Source organism: Peromyscus californicus, unplaced genomic scaffold (assembly GCF_007827085.1).
Source record: "Peromyscus californicus insignis strain IS unplaced genomic scaffold, ASM782708v3 Scaffold_11__1_contigs__length_118956290, whole genome shotgun sequence".
Lineage (NCBI taxonomy): Eukaryota > Metazoa > Chordata > Mammalia > Rodentia > Cricetidae > Peromyscus > Peromyscus californicus.
This window is the reverse complement of record NW_026294402.1, coordinates 42,135,403-42,161,679: the sequence shown is the minus strand read 5'-3', so window position 1 is coordinate 42,161,679 and position 26,277 is coordinate 42,135,403. Positions and strand designations below refer to the sequence as shown.

The 26,277-nt window shown below is 42.0% G+C and overlaps 1 protein-coding gene across 10 annotated transcripts in view; it reads right to left on the bottom strand.

The window, feature by feature from the left end:
• The window catches only part of Cadm1 (cell adhesion molecule 1), a 337,201-nt gene that overhangs the window by 61,431 nt on the left and 249,493 nt on the right, over positions 1–26,277 (bottom strand). For all 10 annotated transcript variants that reach the window (XM_052759320.1, XM_052759277.1, XM_052759291.1 and 7 more), the window contains 4 exons: positions 13,167–13,313; positions 11,620–11,772; positions 4,514–4,651; positions 2,539–2,697 (listed from right to left, as the gene is read on the bottom strand). In XM_052759320.1, the coding sequence (XP_052615280.1) occupies positions 2,539–2,697; positions 4,514–4,651; positions 11,620–11,772; positions 13,167–13,313 (597 nt within the window). The remainder of the gene's footprint in view (positions 1–2,538; positions 2,698–4,513; positions 4,652–11,619; positions 11,773–13,166; positions 13,314–26,277) is intronic.

Genomic DNA, 26,277 nt, shown 5'->3' with positions numbered 1-26,277 from the left:
AGAGTTCAGTGTCTATACAGACTGTTATTGGAGCAACTGTTCTCAGAATCCTGTCCCTTTTCTCCAGGGCATCAAGATGCCTGTCTGCAGAGACTGCAGGACTTCTAAGAAGGAATGAAGCCGAGCTGGCCCACTGGTTAACAGCTGGACTTAGGGTCTAGAGCACCTGAGCCTCAGACTCGGAGATAGGAGTCCTTTGGTATGGAAGAGCTACTGGTGTTTAAGCAGACTCAAGTTGGTTGGGAATGATGCAGAGAACCCCAACTATGTTTGAAGATATTGAAGACTTCTGGGCTGATGTCATGAGGGTCAACACAGCTCTGGGAATGGAATGATACACATTAACTGAAGAGCCAGGTGACTTTCTTAAGTTCGCAGAGCCTTAACTAAGATTACAAACCAGATCCCCAAGTCCCTTTCAGAATTACATAAAGCTCTGTAATTCTTAACCTTTTTACAAGATGTTTTTTCACCTACATATATAGTTTTTAAAAAGCATCAAGAATATATTGTTTATATAACTTAAGTTGAGGGAGGAAGAGAGTTGACTACAAAAGGCTGCCATGGTAAAGGTTTGAAATGATCAGTAGCTGCAAACTCATTTTTGAAGGTGTTGCAGTCACTTTCCTGAAGGGAGGAGCCCACAGTACTTTGTTAGATTGGAGCCAAATGGATTCGGATACGGAGTTGTATTCATTTTCTTGGAAGGACAAATCCCTCTTGAATCTATAGAAAATGAAAACAAGGCTAGGAATCATTATCACATTTTCCAGGGGTAGGAGGTGTACTCCTTGAAATATTCTGCATTTGGCAGTGAGTGTAATTTTGTAGGTGGGAGGGGCTACACTCTATTTAAAAGATACTCCGGGAAACTACTTAAAGGGTTTAGGGGTGGAAACTGGGTGGATATCCACTCAGGACTCACAAAGGAGCTAATGTATTATTAAAGCTAATGGGCCCCTACAAGGAACGTTAATGGATATTAAGTTTGCTTAAATGAATTACATATTAACAAAGTCACAAGAAATCTAGTATCTGCCAATTTAGATAATATCTGATCATTTCTGTTTTCCCATTATAGGGACATTACACCACAATAGTTTTAGTGATATGAAAATTATAAGCATGATGCTCATAATGAAGCTATATAATGAAGCAGAGGAAATGAATTAACAAGAAAAACCTGCATTCTCTAATGTAAATTGAGCCATGCTCCTATGGTAAGACGAGGTTGGGACAAGATGGTTTCTTATGAGCAAGTTCATAACTCCCCCTACATCTTGTACTACTTGGACAATTTAAACAGACAATAAGGAATGTATCAGCTAAAAAATGGCTTCCAAAGGCAAATCCAAACCCCAAGAACCTGTGAATATGGTCTAATTTGGAAAAAGAATTTCTTTATATGTAATCTTAAGTATCTCAAGATGAGACTACTCTGGATTATCTGGGTAGACGCTAAATTCAGTGACAGTGTGTCCCTATAGGGCACACAAAGAGGAAACCACACCCTGAGAGATGGCTGTGGCTATGAAGCCCTAAGCCCTTGGGGGAACGCCCAGAGTACTTGCCCTGGAAGAAGCAGGAAAGGACCTTCTCTATAGCCTCTGAAGGGAAGGTGGTCCAACTGAGACCTTGATTTTGATCCTTCGGCACCTAGAATTGTGAGTGAATTTCTGTGGTTTTAGGCCAGGTCTGTGGTGCTGTCATTTTTTTTTTCAGTGGCCCTGGGACACGAACACAAGAATTCCCAGAGCTGCTAATGTATTTCTTCCATCAGATCTCTAATCACTGCTCTCCCCCAAAACCCTTGAGAAACTGTCCACTACACATATTCCACTGTATCCTGGGACTTTCCAGAGAACAGACTATGGGAAAAGTCTTTTGAGGAAAAGTGAGAGAAGATGGCAACTTGGTCACAACCTTGGTTGGAGTATGGCTTTGGACAGAAAGAAGCATGCCCACCCCCTAACCCCCACCCTGTATCTAAAACAAAAGGATTTGGAGGAGAACCTCTTTGGTTTATAGGGAATGGTTAGGGACAGTCTCACTCACTACAGTGTGGCATTATGGATGAAGCCATCACAACATGGTGCCAGTCCAAAGAGTCTAACTTTCAACTCTTCATTCTAACTAAGGCTAAATAGAAGAGAACATGTAATTTAGAACCAAATGTTGGTATGAAGCGGGAATAAAAACATAAATATCCAGTGTCTCTGATGGATTAGAAGAGGAAGGAGAATCACTTGACTTAGTTGGCCTAGGAATGACGACAGTCAACAGTGAAAGAAGCTGATTTTAAGTCATATGCTAAAGCAGATTGGCATTATTTTAGCTTCACGTTAGAGTTAGCTATAATATCTTCACATTCTCATTGGCACTTGATAATAGAGTAGCATTTCAGCAAAATGATTCTTAGATTATCTTTCTACCAAGACAACACCATCGACACCATGTAAAATGTATATATGCTTCCAATGAACGACTTCTGAGGAGCTTTTAAGCACTGGCCTCAAAACAAGATGCTTTGCTACTCACACTGCACTTCCAGATAGCGCTGGGTCTGCAGGTTCCCAGTGACTGCAGGGTGCTCCACCTGGCAGATCACTGGGACCCCATCATCCTCCTTGTGCACCTTCAGCATCAGCTGACTGGTCACAGTGTACATGTCCGACCACTCTTCCACCTCCGATTTGCCTGCGGGAGACAACATATATCAAGCTCATCTCCCCAAGCCCAACAGTGTTATTTACCTAACATGACGGTAGTATTGTGTTGCTGGTCATGGCAATCTGTGCCTAGGGACCCCATAAAATGATTATTTCCTTAGTTTCTTTCTTTTCAGCCTTGTATAACAATACTTCAGATATATTCGAAACCTAAATAATAACATTATTTTTATTCAAATATATTATGTATATTTCTTTTATCTTCGAAATTCCTCCCAAGTCAATTGCAAATTCAACCATTTTGACATCTGGCTGCCTGTGGTGTTGGGAAGAGGAAGGAAAAAAGCTTTGCACCCCTACAACCATCTGAACTTCAAATATCTAAGGCTGTCATGCCTCTGAAAAATCCCAGGGCATCATCCAAATCCCCTAAGCAATTCAATCAGCAGCAGAGATATAAACAACCCCCTTTGCCCACCCCCATCATCAACAATTAAGAGGGAAAGTAACTAAATGGATTTACATAATTGAAATTGTAATTGAAATGTTTAAACTCAGAGACTTCTGGAAGACCACAAAAAGTGCAGTGGCAGTGGGCTAGAGCAAAGTAAGATCTAGGGCTTTGGGCCAGATGGGAGACACGTCCAAGAACACCCAGAGAAGGAGGGAGGAGGTTTCCGGAGGGAATGAATAGGCCTAGGCAGTCCCTTCCTGAACCCAGCACTCCCAGGAGCACAGCACACCATTAACTTTCTTTGAATGTTTTGTACTTATCGGTCCACATTTAATGGCTCAATTCACTTAGACAGAGGGGAAATGAGAAACTCCTTCCTTCTAAAACCATACTTAGGAAATAGGAGATTTAAACAGAACAAGCTTTTGGAAACTTGCTGCTCTCTACAGAATTCTCTGTTTCTGGATATAGATTTCCATATCACCTTTCTAAAAGGGCTATATTCTTCCTTGCACTCTTTCTTTATTTAATGAGTGCACTTACTCTGTCTCAGGCGCTTCCCTAATGCTTTGTAAATATTCACTCATTTCATCTTCATAATAATACCCTATAATTATTGTTCCTATTTCACAGGAAACTGAGGCACAGAGCTAGTATTTCTGTTATACAGAGGTGAGCTCCAGGGTCTTTTGTTCAGGTACTACTTTCAGGGCAAGCTAAAAAAGAGAGAGACAAATGCTGACAGGCATGAGAGACAGGAGAAGCAATAGAAATTGGTCAAATAGGAGCAGGGCTATAGAAACTGCCTGTAGTGTCACCCCAAAATCAGAGACTTTGCAAAAGAATGGGCTGGCAAACCAGGCAACAGAATTACAGGTTCACCAGCAAGGTAGTCCCTGTGAACTCATAATTACTTAAGCTCTCAGCCCGCAATGTCACCGCTCTAGCAGGAAAGCACATACCAACCAACAGCTGAGGCTGTGGTGTATGGCAGAATGACTTGGGATTTAAAAAAACGCGTACCGTGAAAATGTGGGCTTCTGAACCATTAAGTCACGACAGAGCAGAGGATAAAAGCAATGACACTTGAGGTACAGACAGAGACAGCCTCGGACTGCGGGATATCCCTAGCACAAGCTCCTCCTGGTATGAAGAGTTTGAGTTTACAGGTTTGGTTCCTCACCAACTCTCAAACCACAGAGGGAGGCTATGAACGAAAACAATGAAAGCTGTTCTCTTCTGGCCTCAGATGCTTTTGCTAATTGATTAGAAACCGTACCTGGATAAAGACTTTTGTTTGAGGGGCATCTGTTGATAATTTTCACAAAGGCCTACTTGCTAGAGCCGAGTGTCAGCTAACTGCTTCCTGTCTGGGCAGTCTGCACCCTACCTTTCAGTTCCTTGTTCCCTTTGAACCATCTGATGGTGGTGGCTGGCTTGCTGGCCATGGCAGTGCAGTTGACTTCAATCTCCTCCCCTTCAACGGCCGTGTCTTTCTGGATGTCGATCATCAAGTTACGTGGCGGGACTACAAATCAAACACACGTATTTTATAAACACAGGACCCGTTTCTGGACAGATTCTCCTCCTCACTGGGAACCAGCGTGGCTACTACCAACAAAGAGGCAGACAAGGGACGCTGCTGGTGGGATCACATCCTGATGGCAAAATAAACTGCCAGAGGAGGGGAAGAACTAAATAGACGATGTCATGTAAAGTGGATCGTACATAATCAGATGATTCAGAATGTCTTGTCTAAATGTATCCTATTTAGTGACCGGTCTCCAATTCCTGAATTCTCACCGACCTAAGATTAACAATCCAGGTATTAGTCATTAGAAAATGGATAAGGAAATAGGTATAAAATCAAGAGGAGTACACACTATTGAAATTAATGTCTTTACCTGGAAGCCCCTGAAAGCAATAATTTTCCTTGAACTCAACCCTTGGATTTCAATCTTCATAGGAAAGACTTCAAAGTCTACTAACAAAGATTAAAAGCTTGGGGCCCCTTAGAAGAATCACTCACCACAAACATGCACAGAAAAAGTATGCCTCAGAACCAGTTACAGTGAACTTGAACTACAGCGATTTATATGAGTGAGGACACTGTCCTCCAGTGGGTGGAGTGTCATTAAAAGAGAGGTTTGGCAATATAGGAGATGCCAGGTATGTGCAGGCATTTACCATACCCCGAATTCCAACACTCAGACTTTAGAAACCAAAGGTAAACGAGATTCCTAAGTGCTTGAAAGACACTCAGATATCAGAATTAAAACCACTTTTCTATAAGCATACTAAATATCCCTGTAATGAAATAGTCAAAACAGAAGACTTGAGGGCTGACATCCCGAACAGTGTGTGCATGACAGCAGTGATGATGATGACGGGCGTTAAATTTCTGTCTTTTAATGAAACTGAGTTGACAGCGAAACTCCCTGTCATGTGCAGTCCTACCTCAAGACTGAGCCTCCTGAAATAAAAATCAGTAAGAATACAGAATTCAGTGGCGTGAAACTAAGACTATGAGCCCTGACCACCATGAATAAGCCAAGACAGGGCTGAGACTTATGATTAATAAGTTTCTCAACTCAGAAGAGAAACAAGAAATTAAATATGTATAAACATGCCATCCTGACCATCAAGTTGAATAATACATCTCTGATACCGCTTCAATAAATTATGGGATTAAACCATGTTATTTGGGATTTCCAACTGTTCCAGTCCAATGTGAAAATTCTGTCCACAGGAAGACTTTCATACTGAATTAGAGCGATTGAAAATTCTTATAGAGAATGATGAAAGAGGAAAAACAAAATGATTTGTTGCATATGTTTCTCAGCAAGATGGTGCACTGTGGAGGCAGGGAGGGGGTAACCGCTGGAGCAGAGGCGCTGTTCTCTGTTCCCCATGTGCGAGGAAAACATCACGGTTGTTCAATTGGGTGGGTTGCTAATGTGGTATGGCCCAAAGGAGTACTTACTCATGGCAAAGAACATTTTAAAAACTTAGCAGAAGAAGACAGTATAGCATCCAGTTTAAGGGTGTGCACCTGATGGAATTTTTAGAGACACAGAAAGGCAGTGACAAAAACAAAACAAAACAAACAAACAAACAAACAAAAAACAGGGTGCTTTGGCTGGCCGTGTCCTTTTCATAGTTTGTGCGAATGATACTCAGATGGGTTGCAGATTGCCATTCTGGACATCTAGATAGCATACAGGGAATACACAGACAGTACATACTCAGAATAAGCAAATACTACTGGATGATAGGAATAGCGAAGGGGAAATGCCACTGTTGGATCAAATGTCAGTGGAAACAACTGTCTAAGCCTAAAGAAACTAAGATCTTGGTAAGTGACAGCACAAGAGAAATAAAAAAGATAATGATGAAGGAGTATAAGGCCACAGCGGGTCCTCACAAACAAACCGAGGCACAGAAAAGACAGTCTCTTGGGGTCTGGATGGAAATGAAAACAGTGAAAAAAAATAGTTCTTGAAATTGATATGCTCGATATTTCCTGATAAGAACTGTAATTACTAATATCATTGTCAAGAGAGAGCAATCGGCTAAAACTACTGACAGTGATGGGATTCCCTCTGAAATGGAGTGTTTCTCCCACCTCATGCCTCTGGGAGAAACACCTTGATGGGCATTCAGAATCTAGGATCTTTCTTAATGGGAATAGATACAGGCGTTGCTGGGACTCCACACGGATGACTAAGTCGCAGTGGAACCCGGTATCCATGCCGTCTGTTAGTCATGCTTGTGTTCTGGGCATCCTGCTCCCGCTCTCTCCTTTTTTATGGTGTGTCTGAAGGCACACCGAGACTCCTCAGCCCAGTCCTCTCATAGCCTCCATCACCTGCTCATTTCTTATCACCCACAAACTATGGCAGGACTATTTCTTTCAGAGCAGAGTTTCAAAACCTTCAGTCCCTGGTCACAGGGCTCTGTGTTTCTGGGCCCCTAGCTGGACAGAACAATAAGGGATGGAGCTTGTGGAGGATGTCATGGCAAATAGGAAGCAAGTAGAACGGACCTAGAGGGGGCCAGGGCAAGAAGTTGTAGCCCCAAGGACATGCTTCCCATGACATGTTTCTTTCAACGAGGCACTATCTTCCACTTTTTACCTCTCTCACAAGTGCTATCATGTTATAAATCAAATCCAAGGATGAATTCATTGATTAGGTCAGAGACCTCAAGATGTAATCACTTCCCCAAAGCATGCCAGCTGGTGAAAAAGCCCAGGATACATGAAGCCATAAGAGACGAGTCACATTCAAATTGTAACAATCTCCAGTGGTATCTCCTGGTGGAGAGCCTTTACTGCCTTCACTTGGTCCTAAAGATGGCATCTGATCCTCCCACATCAACAACAGTGTCTGCTAAATCAAAGCAGGGATATCCAGAAAGACGGGTGTACATAGGACAGGAAAACCCACAAATAGCACCTTTAGGCTTTGGGGTCTGACAGCTTGACAGGCATTAAGGTTTGCATCTGACGTTTCCCTTTGGGTCTTAGCTTTTTTCCATCTCCCTCTGTTGTCACAGACACACTCTATGTCCCTATTACATGCAGAGTAATCTCAGTAATCCACGACTACCTTCCTGCACTGCCGGCATCTTCTTTACCTTAAGCCAAAGGCAAAGTGTAGAAACTCCACAAGCTGGAAAATACACCCCGTGTAAAAAACAATGGACTTACATATTGCTGAGGCTGTCATTTTGAGAAATAGCTCAATGATTGTCCTCAAGCCCATAAACAGTTTTCTCAAGGTTGAGATCAGTATTGCTCCTCCTTTGCTGAGATCAGAAGAAAGAGGCAAGTGGGGTGGGAGTCGTCGGGTTACAAGTATAAGGTTTGAGGATGAGTTACATTTTGGATGCTATAAAGACACTTCTCCCAGACTCTTTCCCCTATGTAGAAACCCTTATTTGGTCTGAATCAGAAACACTCACAGGGGTCTACATTTCTTGGGACTTTTAAAAAGCAATGAAGAATTGGATAATACAAGTGAGGTGATTTAAATTTGCCTTTCTGAGAATAGAAGGTTGGAGAAGAAAAATTTCTTTTGGCCTATTAATCCTATCCCATTATTTTTTTCCTTTCACTTCATCCTGATTTCATAATGTCTACTGTAATACAAAGGAGTGAGCAAAGTCTTTAATCCATTTCTAGAAAAGTGAATGAAAACTGGTGCTAGCCAGAGAACACACGTGTGTACACGATCCACTAAACAGACACAGCTAGTAAGAACTGCCTGCAGCCATTAATAAAAACAACCACAGACCTTTCTGGGAAGGAGCATGCAGAGGAAAACCTGAATGAAAAAAAAAAATCACACAGAGAGAAGCACTAGAAAACAGCCTGGAATGTCAAGGTTCCTCTTAGCTAACCTCAAACTTATAAGAGTGCTAATTATAAACATTACGCCTACAACATTAAAAAAAATCAGCAATATCAAGATGAGTCACATTAATTACCACAAAAGAGGAGTCTTAAACCTGATCAGTATGTGAAATCTCACTCTAAGACCCTCTAAAATAATTAGGTCTCGCGTTCCTGGAGTCTGAAGAGTGAGCACTAATCTTAGGCGGACAGGACTGTAATAATATTAGCTCTATTATCAGTAACTGCATTCATCTCAGCAGTTTTGTGTCTCTTGTTCATCTCCTCTTATGAACAGAATAGAAAGAGTCCTACATTGTGTGCTGGGATAAGGCCATGAACTCGTCACAAGTGGAAGACTGAATGGCCCACAAGGCACCTGAATACACAGAAACTATCACAGGAGAGTTTTCGGGTTTTTACATAGATGAGATCTACACATAATGTAACTACAGAACAGCATAGAAACCATTAACAAACACTCATCTCTGTATCTTATAACTACGCTAAAGTTTTTGCTGAATGCATTAAATAACTAATAGTCATATCACTAAAGTGAGCATCTTCAACCTATCGAGGAGACTGACAGCTGTGTAAGTACATATGGAATCCTTTTCAGAGAGCCATGGATAGCAACGGAGATGCTAAGACATCATTCTCCATTCATTATAATATCTAAAACTCTAAACCTTAGGAGGAAGGCTTGAATGTGTACCAGTGGAAATTGTCAGATTTTGGAATATGAAAGACTCTCACACTGATGACAACAATTTTACTCTGTCAAGGAATCCTAGATAACTTCAATGGAAAGAAGATGAAATGAATGCATAATATCTGCAAAGAGAACACTGACTAGTATTACTTTCAAGTACACTTAAGTTAATGCCTCTATAAAATACAAGCAGGAACCTATTACTTCTACAATAATGAGACCTCCAAATGGATTGCAGGCAGGATGCCTCTCCCAAGTCTACATGTTGGTAGTTGACTCCAGTACACAGTTGAACTGGCCCAGCACAGTGACTTAGAATAAATACGCCAGACACGTATAACTGACAGGAAGCAGTGTCTTGCCAATGGTCCAAAAGACGTGCTTTTGAAAAATTGTGAAGTTCCAGAAAAGCCCTGAAACAGCACTTGGGCTTTAACTGAAAATGATCTGCACTACCAGACACAGCACTTGTCAGGCAGATTAGTAATGTCTGTTTGGAGTCCCTAGAGTTTAAATGCTGTGTGTGTGTGTGTGTGTGTGTGTGTGTGTGTGTGTGTGTGTGTGTGTGTGCTTGTTCCTGTCTTTATGTACAACACATACATGTATAGACTAGACCTCAGACACTGTTCCTCAGGCACAATCTACCTTGTTGTTCAAACAAGTCTCTCACTGGCGTGGGATTCTCTGGCTGGCCAGCCCCAGGGATCCATCCGCCCGCCTCTCTAATGTGTGAATTATAAGTGCATGCTATCATGTCTATATTGTGGGGAGTGAACTCAAGTCCTTTCACCAGCTAAGCTATCTCGCCAGGTCCTCAGATTATTAATTTTTATTGTATGCTTTGTAACCTTGGCAGAATGGCTTATCTCTGTTAATATTTTTTTCTATGAAATTAAAATATCAAAACCCTAAAGGTCCATGTAGTAAAAAAGCATCCTGAAAATTCAAAATGTCCCGGGTACATTCTGTCTCTTTGCCATCACTCCTGTGGAGGTGCCGCAAGTGATGGCCAGCTCAAACGTAGACGGTCACTTCCCACATGTGATTCACACATGTGTAGACAAGCAGAAATGGGAAACTTCAAATGCTTCCTGGTGAATCTAGTTCACCTGCACAATACCAAAACACTCACTCCAGCAGAATTTTCCAGGCAGATCTTGTATAGATTAAATTAGGAAGTGACAGGCATACGCGTGCAAGCTATGGACCCTTGCACACAGTCCACACTAGAAACTGTGTGGCCAGACGTTGAGTCTGACTTTCTAAAAGCACAGTCATATCAAGAATATACACAGGCTTTGGGCACATGGTTTGGCTTAATGAATTAAAAATATTTCCCCTTTTATAGCTGTGTTTAAATAAAGCAATGAGGAAGCAGCTCAATATGTACATTCATAAATACATACATGTGCACACACCCAGCCAAAATGTCCTTCATATTTATCTTTCCTCTTTAATCTTCATATCATTACACCAAAAAACTGCAGCCTGCTGGCTCCAATAGATTTTGATTCATCATCTTCCTGAAGGTGTAAATCAGAGATCCTGCCTCACTCTATGGGATTATGTCCTTGAGAATTCAGCTCCCAAACCTTGTATCAGCTCCTGTCATGTACCAGAGTGTATGTCTGTGTAAACTGCAACAAATTCAGACCCTTCAGTAGAGAAATACCTGCTGACTGCATCAAAACAAAACCGTCACCCTGACCACTGGGATCTCTGAAAATCACAACGTGGTGACCACAAATGACGATGCTCAAGTCACTGGAGGTGACCTCACAGCCTGCCAACAGTTCTCTGCTGTTTCTAGGTAAGCCAATCTCAACTGCCTATGTTTGATGGCTGCACCTGGTAGCAAGGAATGTGTTCATGGGTATGGTTTTCTGTTCCGTAGCATGAGCTGGGCTATCAGTAATAAAGAGGGCAATATATAAACAAAGCCAAAGAAAAAGGGACCAACCACATTCAAATGGGGATGTCAGTCAGAAGGAAAAATTATCACAAGGTATCTGAGCCTTGCCATGGGTGTAGATATGGGAGCCCATCTTCCCCTCTCTTGCACAGAGGCAAAAAACTTGGGGCAGTTAGAAGCAAGGTCATTTCATGTGGTGAGTGACTCATTTAAGGGCTCTAACTTCTCTTCATCTTCGATTCGAAGTCTGAGGTCTGAAACCCAAGAACAGGTGGAATCTATAAAGAAGGCCGACTGCTATTTCTTAGAGTGTTTGGTAAAACAGGCTATTTTTAAAATTCAGCAAGATGGGTGGTGATTCTCCCTAAAACAACCTGGAACAGTGAGACCCACTCTTAACCCCTTCCTTGTTACTGGAAGCCACTTGGTAGCCTGAGCCATCCCACTGGCTTCCCATGACTAACAAGCACTTCTTACCCAGGACTGTGATGGTGGTGTAACTCTCCTGTGGGGGGTCAGTGTAGAGTTGGCAGAAGTATCTCCCTTCATCCGAAATTGAGACGTTTGTCAGTGACACTTTGAGTTCACTGCTAGAAAAATTGAGCAGCTGAAACCTGCTGTCCTTCAAAGCTGTGAAACAAAACACAGTCAGTGATTGTGCAAAAGATGACAAACAATCTATTTTCTTTAGCTAGGCAAGAGAAAAAGTCAGATGCTAGAAAAACAGCAGCAGAGTGGAAATAATGTAAGTCTTTCTGTATGTGTATGGTACTATGTTACGTTTCTGCAGTAGTTACATGCAGACAAATAACCCCAGTGACCTATCCTAAAGAAACTCAGGCAGGGGCAGGCTGTGAGTGCACTGTACAACATGCCAGACTCTCTGAGGTGGGCAGCAAGGTTCAGAAACAAAAGTACTTTTAGAAAGAAAACACAAAGTAAACAAACAAACCAAATTATGAGATAAAACAAAACAAAAAAGGTAATTTCAAAGTAAAATACTGATTTTAACATGTTATAGCAGACTCTTTACTTGGATATGAATCGGGGTGGGGTAGCCTGATTCAAGGCTTTTTGAGGCCTTAGCTGGTTACATAGTTTTCTAGGTAAGTCCACCTTATGGTAGGAAATTGATCAGACACCAAACAGGAATTTGGAATTACCAAAATGCACCATATGTGGGATTATTATTTAATGCAAAAAGTCTTTTTCAATGTCTTATTAATTTTAGCAAAGGCTATCAGTGCCATATGCATGTGAAACTCAGAGGACCACTTTGTAGAGCTGGTTTCTCCTTCCACCATGTGGGTTTGGGGAAAGGAACTAAGGTGGTCAGGCTTGGTACAAGTACCTTTAGCCTCTGAGCCATGTCACTGGCCTTTCTTTAGTCCCTTCAAAGTTCCTTGTTTATCAGCTCTGTCCACAGAATGGCCCAAAATACTGGGAGTGAGCAGGAGGCAAGCCAGTGAAAACAGGCGTGACAGATACTTGCTTCACACTTAGGTGTCTTGCCAAGCTACAGCAACTATATGAGCCATTGGTGTCATATACAATTCGGTTTCAAATGCTGGCTTTTGTTAAATCGCATTTGAATGGATCTCAGCATCTGGCTATCTCTGTACAGCAGAGGCTATGGTGAAAGATCTGGTCTGTCATTACAGATATAGATTGCCTTGGAAATGCTAATCTTTAAACCAAACAGATTCCCTATCAGAATGCTATATTTTCCTTGCCTTACCCTATTTGAGTTGTTTGTGTCAGCTAAGTATTTGGGACTCGATTGCAATTCACCTTGAATTACTACAATCAATTCCTATTGCAAAGTAAGACTTTTAAAGGGGACCATTCAAGGTTTCTATTAAGTAGAAAGATTATGATTGCCTGTCTCTTCTTCTCTCTAAAGAATTGACTAAACTTTAAGCATCTAACATTAAATTAGAAAAAGGTGGCCTTGGCAATCTCTTTATCAAGACAACACATACGTAAAAAAAGTTGCCATCTACTCCTGTGGGGTGGAAACTTACGCCTAAAGTCCTTGAAGTAAATGGTCTGCCTGTTGGGGTTCAGCAGTTGAATCACGGAGTCGTCACTCTTATTGACTTGGCAGCTGATGGTTGCAACTTCTCCCTCGATCACTGTCACGTCTTTAGTAAACAGATTCTGTCCATCACCTTTAAAAAAAGGGAGAAAAAGGTCAGCTGGAACTCTCATCATTCAAAATTTAGTCAGTGAGACCCATTAAAGCAAGAAGTGAGAAACGCACCACAAAAGTAATGTCTGATACGATCCTAAATACTTTTCTTCCTGGCTCACAAAAGGAGTCATCAAGCTAAGGTGGATCTGGGTTAAAATACAAGTAAGCTTGGAATTGACATGGCTCAAAGTAAGGGGTACTGAGGTCCCAACTTCCAGTACTTTGAACTGTCAACCAGTGTGCTGAGGTGGAACCAGAAAGACCAGGGTACTGATTGCTGTGGACATTGAAGACCACCCACCTAGAAGAGGGGAGATATGGCCAAGCCTAGACCACATGCCCTTGAGCCAAGCTAAATTCAATGGTCACTTAACTGAGGGAGGAAGGCTCAATACATGACCCTGCCTAGTTAGCAGATGCTGACATTCCCAATGTACAGGCAGGTCATTTTGTCATGTGTGGGAGGGAGGACCAAACTGGCTCTTTGGGACCTTAATACAACCCAGAAGGCCTACAGTTGAGAGTCTGACTCAGCTCTCAAAAACATACCTTGATAACTCACCCAAAGCCTTAGGCAGCTCTGAGCTCACCACCCTCCCTGCAGATAACCCCTTCAGCCACTAAAAGATTTTCAGAACATGTCAAAATGTGAGCGCTCTCAGATCCACTGATACAAAGCTTATCTCCAGATCTGTGCTAGTTTGCAGCATCAAGATTTGTTCCAGGAGCAGAGCATCTCCTAAATGTGTGAAAAGATCCACAGCACAAGGCGGAAGTTCAATTTAGACGCAGAAGATAAGGAATTGTGAAGTGTTCGATTCTGTGGTTGGCCTAACAGGAGACAGAGAAGTCCCGGACACTGCCTTAGCCTTTAAGGAGCTGAGATGTACATAAAACAGGCATCTAATGTCTACTTCCCCCACAAAAAGGGTGTGTGCAGGCAGCAGATGTGACAGTCAGTCCAGAAGGGTGAAGACAGACCTCTCTTACATCAGTTTCCCATCTACAAAATGGGGCAGTAATTAAAAGCTATCCCACAGAGTTGTTATAAACACAAAGCAGTTCGCACCAAGTCCAGCTTCTCTGACTAAACAGATGGTAACTGCTACATGATCATCACTACTACCATCACCATCACATCATCATCACCATCCCACCACCACCCCATCACCACCACCCCATCACCCTGGTCATTTCTCTAGACCAGAAATCCCCACATTTAGGAAGCCATTATCACATGTGGGAGTAGAGAACGCAAGAATGCAGGCTTAGGGTCCCTGCTCTGCAGGAGCTCTCTTTATCAGCTTAGGGTGTCTTCTTCACTCCTTGAAGAAATGTTGTCACATCAAGAAGCAAAGGTCAAAGATAAATGCTACTTTAAAGAATAAAAAAAAATCGAGGCAGCACAAACAGAGGTACAATTAGAATAAGTGGAGGATTTCCACCTGCTATCACATTTCTTCTGAAGGATCCTTTCTTGGCAGGACACAGTGGGTAAGTGTGATGGGGTGTCTAAAATGGCTTAAAGCCAAATCCACCTAGAAATAGACCAGCCCCTGGCAGAGGATTAGAAGAGGGGAAACTAGAAGAATAAGGGGGTGGGGATCATAAGAGCTGCAGATAAACAAAATGCCTGGTGCTTGTAGAGCAAACCCAAATGAAACTTGACCTTGAGCTCCATGACCCCTGAAAGTAGCCCTGCTGTGAGGACACAGGTCTATGTGGCTGGAAGGAGTGAGACTGAACCTGGGAAGCTGGGAGGGAGGGGTGTGGGGGGGTGAATGCTGTTACAGAGTAACAGCAGAGTGGAGGCCTGGGAAAGCTGGGGGGGAGATACTGTCACAGAGTAACAATGGAGTGGAGGCCTGGGAAAGCTGGGGGGGGGGATACTGTCACAGAGTAACAACGGAGTGGAGGCCTGGGAAAGCTGGGGGGGGGATACTGTCACAGAGTAACAACGGAGTGGAGGCCTGGGAAAGCTGGGGGGTGGATATTGTCACAGAGTAACAACAGAGTGGAGGGCTGGGAAAGCTGGAGGGGGGGGAATACTGTTACAGAGTAACAGCAGAGTGGAGTCCTGACTGGGGAAGCTGGGGGGGGGGGGGGGGATACTGTTACAGAGTAACAGCAGAGAGAAGGACTGGGAAGCTGGGGGGGGAATAGTGTTACAGAGTAACAATGGAGTGGAGGACTGGGAAGCTGGGGGGGGGGGAATAGTGTTACAGAGTAACAATGGAGTGGGGGTGATCAGAAAAAACAACTGAGGGGGTGTCTATTGTTTTCCTCCTGTGGATTACTTAACAAACACAGAAGTCAGACCCCAGCAGGAAGGAATGGGTTATTTCCAGATATGAGCAAAGACCAAGGTGACAGGAATTCCTGCCAATCAGGCCAGCTTTTCAAGGTGGACTTGCTGGCCCTGGATAAGTGTGAACAGAAAGCAGGACACTGGACACCGTATGTTTGCAGGGTAACTTAGTCAGGTAAGGAAATTAAGGAAAAATTACACTGTGATGGGAGAGTAAAACCATGTTAAAGCCATGGGGTTTGCATTGAGGGGACCAGAATATCAAACAGGCTCTTCTTGGGGCAGGAAGGGATTGCTTCTATCTGTAGGGAATGAATTAGTAACACAAACAAGTCTTCAACCGGTATAAGGTACATGTGCAGAGGCTGCTTGCTGACAGGCATCAGTCCCTTTGGATACCAACTACTACTCTGCAGCTCCTGAGACTTAAAGCTACTGCTAATTCAGTCCTGACAGTTTCTGTGGAAGTACTAGTGGCTTTAATTTTAGTTCTTCATGGAAGTTCTATGGCCAGTATATCCTGAGAGGAGGCTACTATATTTATAGCAGACTTTATGTAGGGGGTTGGGAACCAAGAGGAGTGAAGCATGGTTTTGCATTTTTAAGAACGAAGGTAGTGACAACATCAAGTCAAAGTTGTTGTTTTTGTTTTGTTTTGTTTTTTTATAACACAATCTACATGTTCCTGATTATTACTTAAAATGAGGTACTATACGATCAGTCCATTTACCAACCAAGTCACTCAGGTAAACTTTTTGCCTTGGCTTGCTGCTCTGCAAACCCATGGTGATGTCAACATCATGGAGTTACTATTTTTTAATTATTAAGACCAAAATCCAGTGCCTCAGGAAAAAATGCCAACTTCTAGCTATGCTATAATAAGGTTGTCGTATCAATATGGAAAATTATATGCTAATGAAATATTTGGCTGAAAGACATCAAAGTGCTTTGGCTGATGGTGGTGGCCCAAGGATGTCATTCTTTAAAAAAAAAAAAAAAAATCACCAATAAATTATACAGGTCAGCTGGATGGCAGTTATATTAAATAGAGCCCCATACGTTGAGGCACCATGGATGGCCGCAATGGGATAATAATGGCCTATTTATTTGAGGCAAAGGACTTGAATGACAGTGAGGAAAATATAGTACGTATGTCAGTACCTTACTGCCTGAAGCCTTTATGTAAAAATGATTTCTGCTCACATCCTCAAATATGTCTTCCAAAAGGAAGAGTACACACTACGACTTGATAAATTTCCCCCTTGAAATGAATGTTGAGACAATTAGGTTGTCACAAAATGCAATCTCATGTGTAGCAGGAGCGAAACACGAAACTTTGGTATCTTCCTTAAAGAATGCATTTAAAAACCCTTCAGAGTTTTCTAAAACTCAATTAGCTGACATACTGTCAAGGCAGGAACAGTACATGTTCAGGGGAAAAGAAATCAAATAGGTACAATATCCAGCCATTAAATGAAGCTGTTAACAGCCAGGTAATTTATTTTAAGGGTGGAGCAATGGCTGGCATGTGTAGACATTTCCAACTGCTAATTGGTGCATTTGGATGAAGTTTGGGAGACAGAATCAAACTGAATTTTAATTTATACCAGAAGTTGTTGTATCATAGGGGTGCTTCCTATAACTTTCAGATTTCTTTTGCTGTCTATTTTTCTTCACACACGTCCATTTATTCTTCCTGTGTGCATGTGGACGTCAGAGGATGACTTGCTGGAGTCAGTCATTTCCTTCCATCAAGTGAGTTCCCGGGCTCAGAGTCCTCAGGCTTGGTGGTAGGTGCCTCATCATGATAGCCCTATAGTTCACTCTTCCAGAAAGAGTCTTGCTGTGTCCCCTTGAATGGTCTACTCCTGGCTATGTAGCACAGGCTACTCACACATTTATAGCAATTTTCCTTCTTCATACTTAAGTGTGCTGGGATTACAGACATGCCCTACCACACCTGGCTAACTTTCAGAGTTGCTCTGTAATTCCTAAAAACAAAGACCTAAATTAAAGAGAGCCTTTCATTCAGGAGCAAGCATCCTCCATTAAACCAGACACTTCTTGGACAGTTACAATGACAAGAAAGCTTATTGTCTACAAAAGAAAAAACTACCTTTGATGACTACCAGTGACCCTTACGGCATCTTGATAGGACTGGTGTTGGGACATAAGTTCCTTATTAGCACTTTTTAACTAATATAAATGCTCAGAGACTCTTTCTAAAACATCATTTTGTTAAATACTCCCTTTAGGTGGCATTGCATAAAATGCTAGACTCCATCCCTGTCCATTTAATCAGCAGTATGTCCATACAGAAGTGACAAGTGACAGGATCTCAAAGCCAGAGGTGGAAGTGAGAAACAGGAAAAGAACTAAGGTGTCCCCAGTGCTGGACAGGGCACTGGCTGCATTCCCCTTCCCAGTCTTCTGGGGTTTTCAGTACTTCTGTCGTGAAGATTCAACTCCAGAGTCTGATTTGAGGAAGTTGCCTGGCATGATTCAGCTAAGTGGCTGAGCTAAGGGGTGGTAGAACCTTGTTCTGGAAGACAACTCTCTTCCCCTGGCCCTGCTTACCAGCCAACATCTCAGGACTGGTTGCTAAGGTCCTTCTGGTTCTGCCTTGGAAATATTGCTTGTTTTTAAGGAGGGTTATTTCCTTATGAGAAACTTGTGATTTTTTTTTTATTTCCATAATTTATCCTGAACACAATTACACACTTCAAGATGAGAGAGAGGTCATCCTGAATGCAAAATACCTGTTTACTACTGCCTCCTCCTTTTAGCACACAGCACAAGCTGCCCCCAGAGAAAGCCTTTATTACCAGGGCACGGTGGGCATTTGCCAATGCCCAGAGCTCTCGCCCTTGCTGCCTGGCTGCTAACAAATAAAACACTTAAAACAAATAAAACTGGGGGAGTTTTCCCAGTCAGGCCCATAATAAAAGGTCAAGTCACCGTTAAAACAGATTTCAGCGAATGCTGTGGCAGCTATGGAAACTCCCACCTACCCACACACACAGAGGGGCACCATGACACTTAATTGGGAGGGTGGTTTGCACAAAGAAGCAATACATAAAGCCCTTGGCCTTCTCCCTCAACAGCTAAACCATATTAGAGAAACTGTCCCCATCCCTGCTCTAGGAAAAACTGAACCTGTAGCATTAACTTGGCAGGGTTACTGTCTAAACAGGAGGCACCCAAGCCCCAAATGTAGATGGCTAAAAGAAAACCCACATTGATGATGATGAAGTCAGGGACTTGAAGTCCCTACTATGGTCCCCGAAAGTGTATTTCTTAAATGCTGTGTACATGTCTGCATGTACTCGTGTGCAGGAACATTAGCCGGTGCAGCAGGTGTGGAGGCCAAAGGAGGATGGGGTGCCCTGCCCTATCACTCCACCAATCTCCCTGGATGCAGGGGTTCCTACTGAACCTGGAGCTCGCCATGTTTTTGCTAGGCTGGTGGTCATTGAGCACCCAGGACTGCTTGGCTCTCCCTAGTCACCGATATAGGCACTAGTAGCCACACCCAGCTCTTTTGTGGGTTATGAGGATTCAGACTCAGGTCCTCATGCTTGACCAGCAAGCACTCTTTCCCACCATCTCCCCAGGCCCAGTTCTGGAAGCTTTACAGCAATCAAAGACTCACTCTTATTCTCCAAGAGGCATCAAAGTTTGAAACTTTCAAAGAAACAAAACACCTGCATGTCTTTGGAAAGCTTATTTTCGATTGCTCTGGGAGCCCTGTGTGACCTGAAACTTGTTACCTATGCTCACTTCTATTGGGTCCTATTTTTATTACCCTGTTAAAGATGTGCCCAACTCAGGAGAAGAGAGTCCATCTCGACTGAGTAAGACCATTATTACAAGCAGAGGCATTGCAGTTCCAGCTAAAGTTTCCAAGAGCCAGAACAGAGATGAGTATGTTTCAGAAAAGGAAACAAAAGAATTAAGATTCTGTTGAAACCCAGAGGGAGAAATCTTTCTAACTGCATATGTTCCTTCAAGTCAATGTAAACACAGTATGTGCTACAAATCATTAACAAAGCCATTAAGATTTGATTTCTATCTAAGCAATTATTGTCAGCATATTTTGTACATTTCCTTTAAAAGACTCAATCCTATCTTTCAATTCATTAAACTGTTCCCTACATTTACAGAGTTTTATATCAAATCAGAAACCTATTTGAATTAATAAGAATTACAGTAAAAGTAATTTGAAAATAAATTATTTGAAGTTCAAGCCACGAAAGCTTTTGATGGAAGAATTCAGTCCCATTTAAACACGACAGTAGCATTTTGAGTCAGCCACATACTGATGAGAGACAGTGAAAGCCGTGTCCCAAAAGAGAGTTCCATCAACCAGGGTTAAAGGTTAAGGGGATGACCTCTTCAAAACAAATACAATTTTTTATTTTTAAGGAAGGCAATATTCCAACCTTCATGAATACTTGAATATTTATTTAAAATCAAAAGCAATCAATCTGTCTGTGGCTCGCAAGGCTTCTGTTAACCTTTTTGATCCTCATCCATGTTTTTCTGTCCCCAAAAGTAAAATCAGAATGTTGACTGTCTGCTCCAAGGACCAGCTCCATCTTCTTAATGGTCAAAACAATTATGACCCCAAGCCACACAGGCCATAAGCCTACAGACAAACAGTAACTACGTGGACAAAGATCTCTCTGACACTGAACCAAACACTGTCCCAACCTCTTTATCAGAGAAGCCAAAGAAACCTCCAAGAGCAACTCTTCCTGAGAGACCTAGGCCCTGGACAGAGATGCGCCAAAAAACACAGGGCAAGCAACAGGACAGGACATAAGTCCTGACATGAACGCCTCCTCTTGCCTGTTTGTTTCTAAATAGCATTCACTGATTTGATTCTAATTGTAAAACTGATATATGCTCACTTTTGATTGCTGTTCTGAAGGTGTTGCCGTGTTTTTAGGCGGTATTTCTAAGACTGTGTCCTATACACAGAGGTGGCTAGACACTCCTAAGTATCCACTGTTCTATAATTGCTGCTGTGTCACTTGAGCTTATAAGGAAAAACACTGAATTTATTCTTAATCTCCCCTTATAATCAGTAAAAGGTGAAGCAAATTTCTGAACGGCAAGTTAAAGAGGAATCTTCCTCGGTGCTGGCTTTTCTTCAATTAAAATTGTTGATTTCCCCTGAATACAAAACAAAAAATATCTGACACAACATTAAGCTATTCATGAATATTCTGTATACACATTCTTGTTTAGTTGACTAATGGCAAATTAACGCTCTCTATTTTAGCTTAAACACATAGTATAGGTATGTTTGATTAGCATTGAATTCCAAAAGCTGATTACTATGCATGCTTTGATTATGTAATTACATAATAGAGCATAATGGCTCCTTTGGAGTCATTATGATCTATATGGCAAATATGTTTCAGTTTTGCTATAGTTTAAATACATGCTGAGATGACAGCTCATAACAAGGTCCCACTTTTCAGTCTTATCAGCTAAATGGGCATTTCCTCATTCATCCTAACATCTCCTTGACACCAATTAAGGCCTATTGTGGCAAGCTGCACACACTTGAGAGAAATTCCCTTTGTTTTCTTGGCATTAAAAAAAATGGACATTAATTTTAAAAGCTGTATTAAGCAAAAGGCGTGGTTTGTTTGCTTATTTACTTATTTTTAAAAGGCTAAAATTCCATCCTTCATCCACCTCTGAAAAGGTCTGCGGGGAATCACATCTAGTTCATTAATCACAGCTCAGACAACCACAAGGGGGTTAAAGATGGAATTTCACCTTTAACTCCAAAATGCAAGGGCAGGGAGCAGGCAGAGAATACAGATGCTCACGGAGGTGGCGCTGCAATGCATACAGCTCGGGTCTTCGTGAACATCAGCCACACCAAGGGGCACAAAGGCTGGCTTCTGCGAATCCCCTTTCTCCCCGTCTCCCTTGTATTTTGAAGTTCCTTGGGGTGGAGGTAGCTATGAAACAGCACAGCAAGATCTCTCCTTCACAGCCCTTGCACTGGGGTTTTCATAGATCTAAGGCCAACACATCTTCCAGACTGAAGAGATTTTTGATAATTCTACCCTGACCTTACAAACTGCAAAGTAGTCTGTCTGGTTTTAAAATAGGAGAAAAGTTACTGTAAGGAATTATGTAAAGTTTTTCTTGTCCCCATGAAACTCTTTAATCTCAGCTGCAAGAAGAGTTATTTCTGCTTTTCCCTCCCAGGGGAATGATCCTTATACCATGCCAAACTAAAGGTGACCGGAATCTCAACTTTAAAGACAAATATGCACCCAGCTATTTTTACCATTTCGTCTATTGATTTTCAGCATGGAGGCTGAAGAACTGAGGTCAAGTACAGTGCACCTTACATTTACATGGAATGAGTATCTCTTTTGTGAAAGGCAACATTGATTAGACACAGGAAAACTCTTTTCAAGGAAGATCGTGACAAAGAAAGTAGTTACAGAGCATGTGTGTCTGTGCTGTTTCAATTCCAACCATCACATTAGTGTTCATCCCTTTGAAAGACTCCAAGTTCAATAACTTTTTAATCAGGGCCTATACCACTAAAAAGGCCAAGCCAATTATGACGCTTAAGGTTTAAGCTTGTCTGATCCCCAAAAGGAGGAGGTGTGAGTCACTACACTGAATGTGTCTACGGAGCAGTACCAGCCATGAAACCCGAAGGTCTGAATTAGCTTTTCAATTAAAATGCATGCACCAAAGAAACTAACAGCAACAAAAGAAACAAGAACATAAAAATAAACCATAAAGATTAGGAATGATTGCTGAATCCTGCTGCTGTTCATGCTGAAAGGGGAGGGACCCAGACGTCCCTAACTCCTTTCATTTACTCTCCTGGCTGGATAGCATGGTCTCGTCCTTCAGCAACAAGATAATATTTTTTTGTTGTTGTTGTTTATTTGGAAAGAATACTGCCTAACCCTGAAGAACCCCCTCCCCCATCCCCCACCCCATACACACGCATACTGGATAGGCTTTAGATGGAGAAAAACATAGCCCTCAAATGGAGTTTTATTTGCTTGGGAGATGGCATTGAAGTCACCTTGTGAAAGAGTCCTTTAAGCCTGTTAAATCTGCTTAGAGGCTCTTGGGAGAAGGAGGGTGGCTCTTAAAAATATTAATTAAAAAATAACCGCAGTCATCCAACTTGGACTTTGGAAAAGAACAATCTGAAGACAGAGGCTTCTTATAAAACTAATTGTGTTGGCAGAGCAAGTGATTTCTCCTCAATGGGCTTGATTCTGCGATGCGCGTTTATGGCGAAAGAAGAAAGGACAGGGTTAGATGGCGCTGCTTCTGTCCAACTCAAGGCTGGCTGCTACGCCAGCATTTCAAAATGCATTATACTTCTCCCAGGCAAAATGGAGCTGTGCTGAAGGCCAACTGTTGATCTTCTGTGTCAGCCACTTTGCTAATGAACTGATAATAAGATATATTCCATTCCCTGGGACTGTTCAGGGACGGCTCTGCAGAGTGAGAGTGGGCTGTCCATGCCCCTGCTGTCCACAGGCATGGGTCCACGAGGGAGAAAATTGCATACAATACAGGGGTGTATAGTGTATCGAGCGGCTGAGAGTGGATGAAGCATCTCTCCAGGATGGTTCCTTGGACCCCAGATTAGCTGAAGTCTGAGATGACAGGAAAGGGTTGTTGTTAATTTAGGTAACAGAACTAACTCCATTTCTAAAACCACAGCTATCCACAATGGAAATGAAGGGCTTATGTGACTGAGATTCAAATTACTTGTTAAAACACTTGACAACCACCCCAAAGCACAAACATTATGTTTTGCTGTTCCTGTATGGATTTTCCTCCTACCCAGAACAGAACTACTTAGTACACACACCACAGTAGCCATGGCTGGGTACAACAAAAATACAATGTTAACTTTTCCTAACGAAATAAAAAGCACACAAATACGGTGGACATGGCTGACTGTTGGGGTCAGTTGAACTGAAACATGCCTTTCCAGTCCCGCTAAGCAGTAAGTACAGCAGAGATGGATACTACTCAGCACTTGCCCTTAACAGTTATGCCTCAAAAAAATTCTCTACATTGAATTTCTGTAGAACTTGTCTCCAGTCTCAATGGAGATGTTACATGCATTCCCCCTACGTTTTAACACCCAACTCAATATCATTTTCCATTTGATAAAAGGTACCATGATTGAACTTAGGTCACTTTTTGCTTCAACTCACTAAAAGCTAAGTTTTTTTTCTTTTTGTTTGCCCCAGGGGCTTAAAAGATTAACAATTAGTGTAAGATATTTAAAATCACAAGGTTACAGCAAGAAACTGTAATTCTACATATATACAGAAGAAAAGGGAAGTGGCTGCTATTCTTTATGTCTAGAGGCAAGAAAACCAAATGATTTTTCTAAAGTGCTTGTTAGTATTAATTTTTTAGCATCAAGAAAACTCACACTATTATCTAGAGGAACCACTATTCAAGACATCTGCATGAAAACCAAAGATAATTTATTTTTAAGGTGTTTTCAATGTGCTAGGTATTATGTTTCATTTTTATATTATCTCATTTAAACCTTGCTCTACTCCCATGTTGTTTGCTATCTTCTGATTGTTCCCCATATGCACACAAGAAAACTAAGAAGTGGTTGGATCTGATCCTCTACGTTTAGCCCTAGATCTGCTGCTACTAACAATCCCACTGTATCAGTGAGGTAGCTGAAAGGACATTACATTTTATGATGCTAAAAGAACAGAGGAACTAATGGAAGACTCTACAGCATCTCATTTATGACTCAGGAATAAAACCGAACAACATGCCCAGCATAGAAAGGAATCTGAAGCCAAGCAACCCTTCGATCAGCAATAGGCATGCTCTAATATGCAAAACTGATAAAATCAGCTCCCCAACCAGAGCCCACAAATAAGGTCTTTAGTATTTAGGGAGGAATGTCTGTTCTGCAGACTGATCCAGGCTCAGTTCTGCAGACTGATCCAGGCTCAGCAGCTCAGCTCCAGCTTCAGGCATTTATAGTACCTGCTTCAAGGGCATTTATTAGTATCAAAAGTCTATGTGACCAAAATTTGGCTGTAACAGCAGTCTCTTCCTACATCTCTTCATTCATTTTTCCTGCCAACAAGAGCCACTGAAAACCTTCCAATTTTAAAGCTTAGAACCAACAGGACAAGCACGTAGGGCTATCAGTTGGAGCACAACAGATATGGACTCTGGGTGAATGTCAGCTTCAAATGACATTACTACAGACACAGAAGTGGAGAGACAGGAGGGGAGAGATGCTTCATATTCTTATTCTAAAGAGTGTCCCAAGTGTGTGTAATGTGGTTTGTTCGAGAAACAGCTGTAAATCCATGATAATCATCATGCTGAATAATGCTGCAACATTCCACTTACATCTCCTACCAGGAAGCCAAGCAGCTTTGGACTATTATATGAAACAACAGTTTCTTAGCTGGAAAATTGGCCCTTATTGGTGGTTTATTCACTGTATCGTCTGTCAGTCAGAAAGCAAGTGGTGGGTGGTTTATTTTTTAAACTTCTGGGTGCTTGAGCTGCTGTTCTCAGCTAAGTCTGAAGGAAACACTGAACTCAGGAAACTCTGCTCAGTCAGAGTTTGAGGATGGGATTGTGAAAGGAGACAGGCAGTGGCCCAAGGAGCTTCCTTCCAGATTCCACTCTCATGCGTGCTGATTGCCCAGTGCCAAGACCATGTCAGGCAGATATGCACAGTAACGATCCAAATTGGTGCCATTATACAAATAACTTGATTAGTATCATCCAAGTATGGGCTGCTGATTAATCATCACTGAAATTAGAGATAAGTGATAAGGGCATTCATTACTCATGACTTGTTTTTCAGGAGTAAGGGGGCAGCAGAGGAGAAAGGAGAAGTGTGTTAGTCTTTAAAACAGGGATCCGTATTACGGTTTGAAGCTTCCTGGTGATGGAAATCGGTAATTCTGAGTTTTCCTACATTTTTAAATTGGGCAAATGGTATCTCTCTAACAGGGTTATAAGGAGACTTGAGAAAAGAAATGCTGGGTGTGAGTGTGTGTGTTATAAAAAACACAACTCTGAAAATGCTAAATAAAGGATTATATATCCTTCAAATCTATTCATGGTCAGCATCAGCTCCATGACCTCTGTCTATATTACTAAGGCATTTTTTAACATCTTTAAAATCCATTGGACTTTTTACTTTAAGCTTCAGAAGTTTAGATGTTATTCATCCATCTTAATTTCTTTTCCTGTTACCATTATAGAACACTCTGAAACAACTTAAAGGATAAAGGGCCTACTGTGACCTATGGTCCAAAGTACAAGGAAGTAAGTCAAGGCACAGGAACTTGCCACCGCTGCGCATACTGCAACCACAGTCAGGAAACAGAGGGATGAACACACGCCAGTGTTTGCGGTTTTTCATTTTACACAGTTAAGGATCCCCTGCCCAGGAAACAGTCCTGCCCAAAGTTAAGACAGGTCATCCCACATCAATCAATATAATCAAGAAAACCCCTCATGTGTACCCAGAAGTGATTCTTGACTCTGTCAAGCTGACCATTTGCACTCACCACCCCCTCATGCTACTACACAATTATCTGAAAAGCAGAGA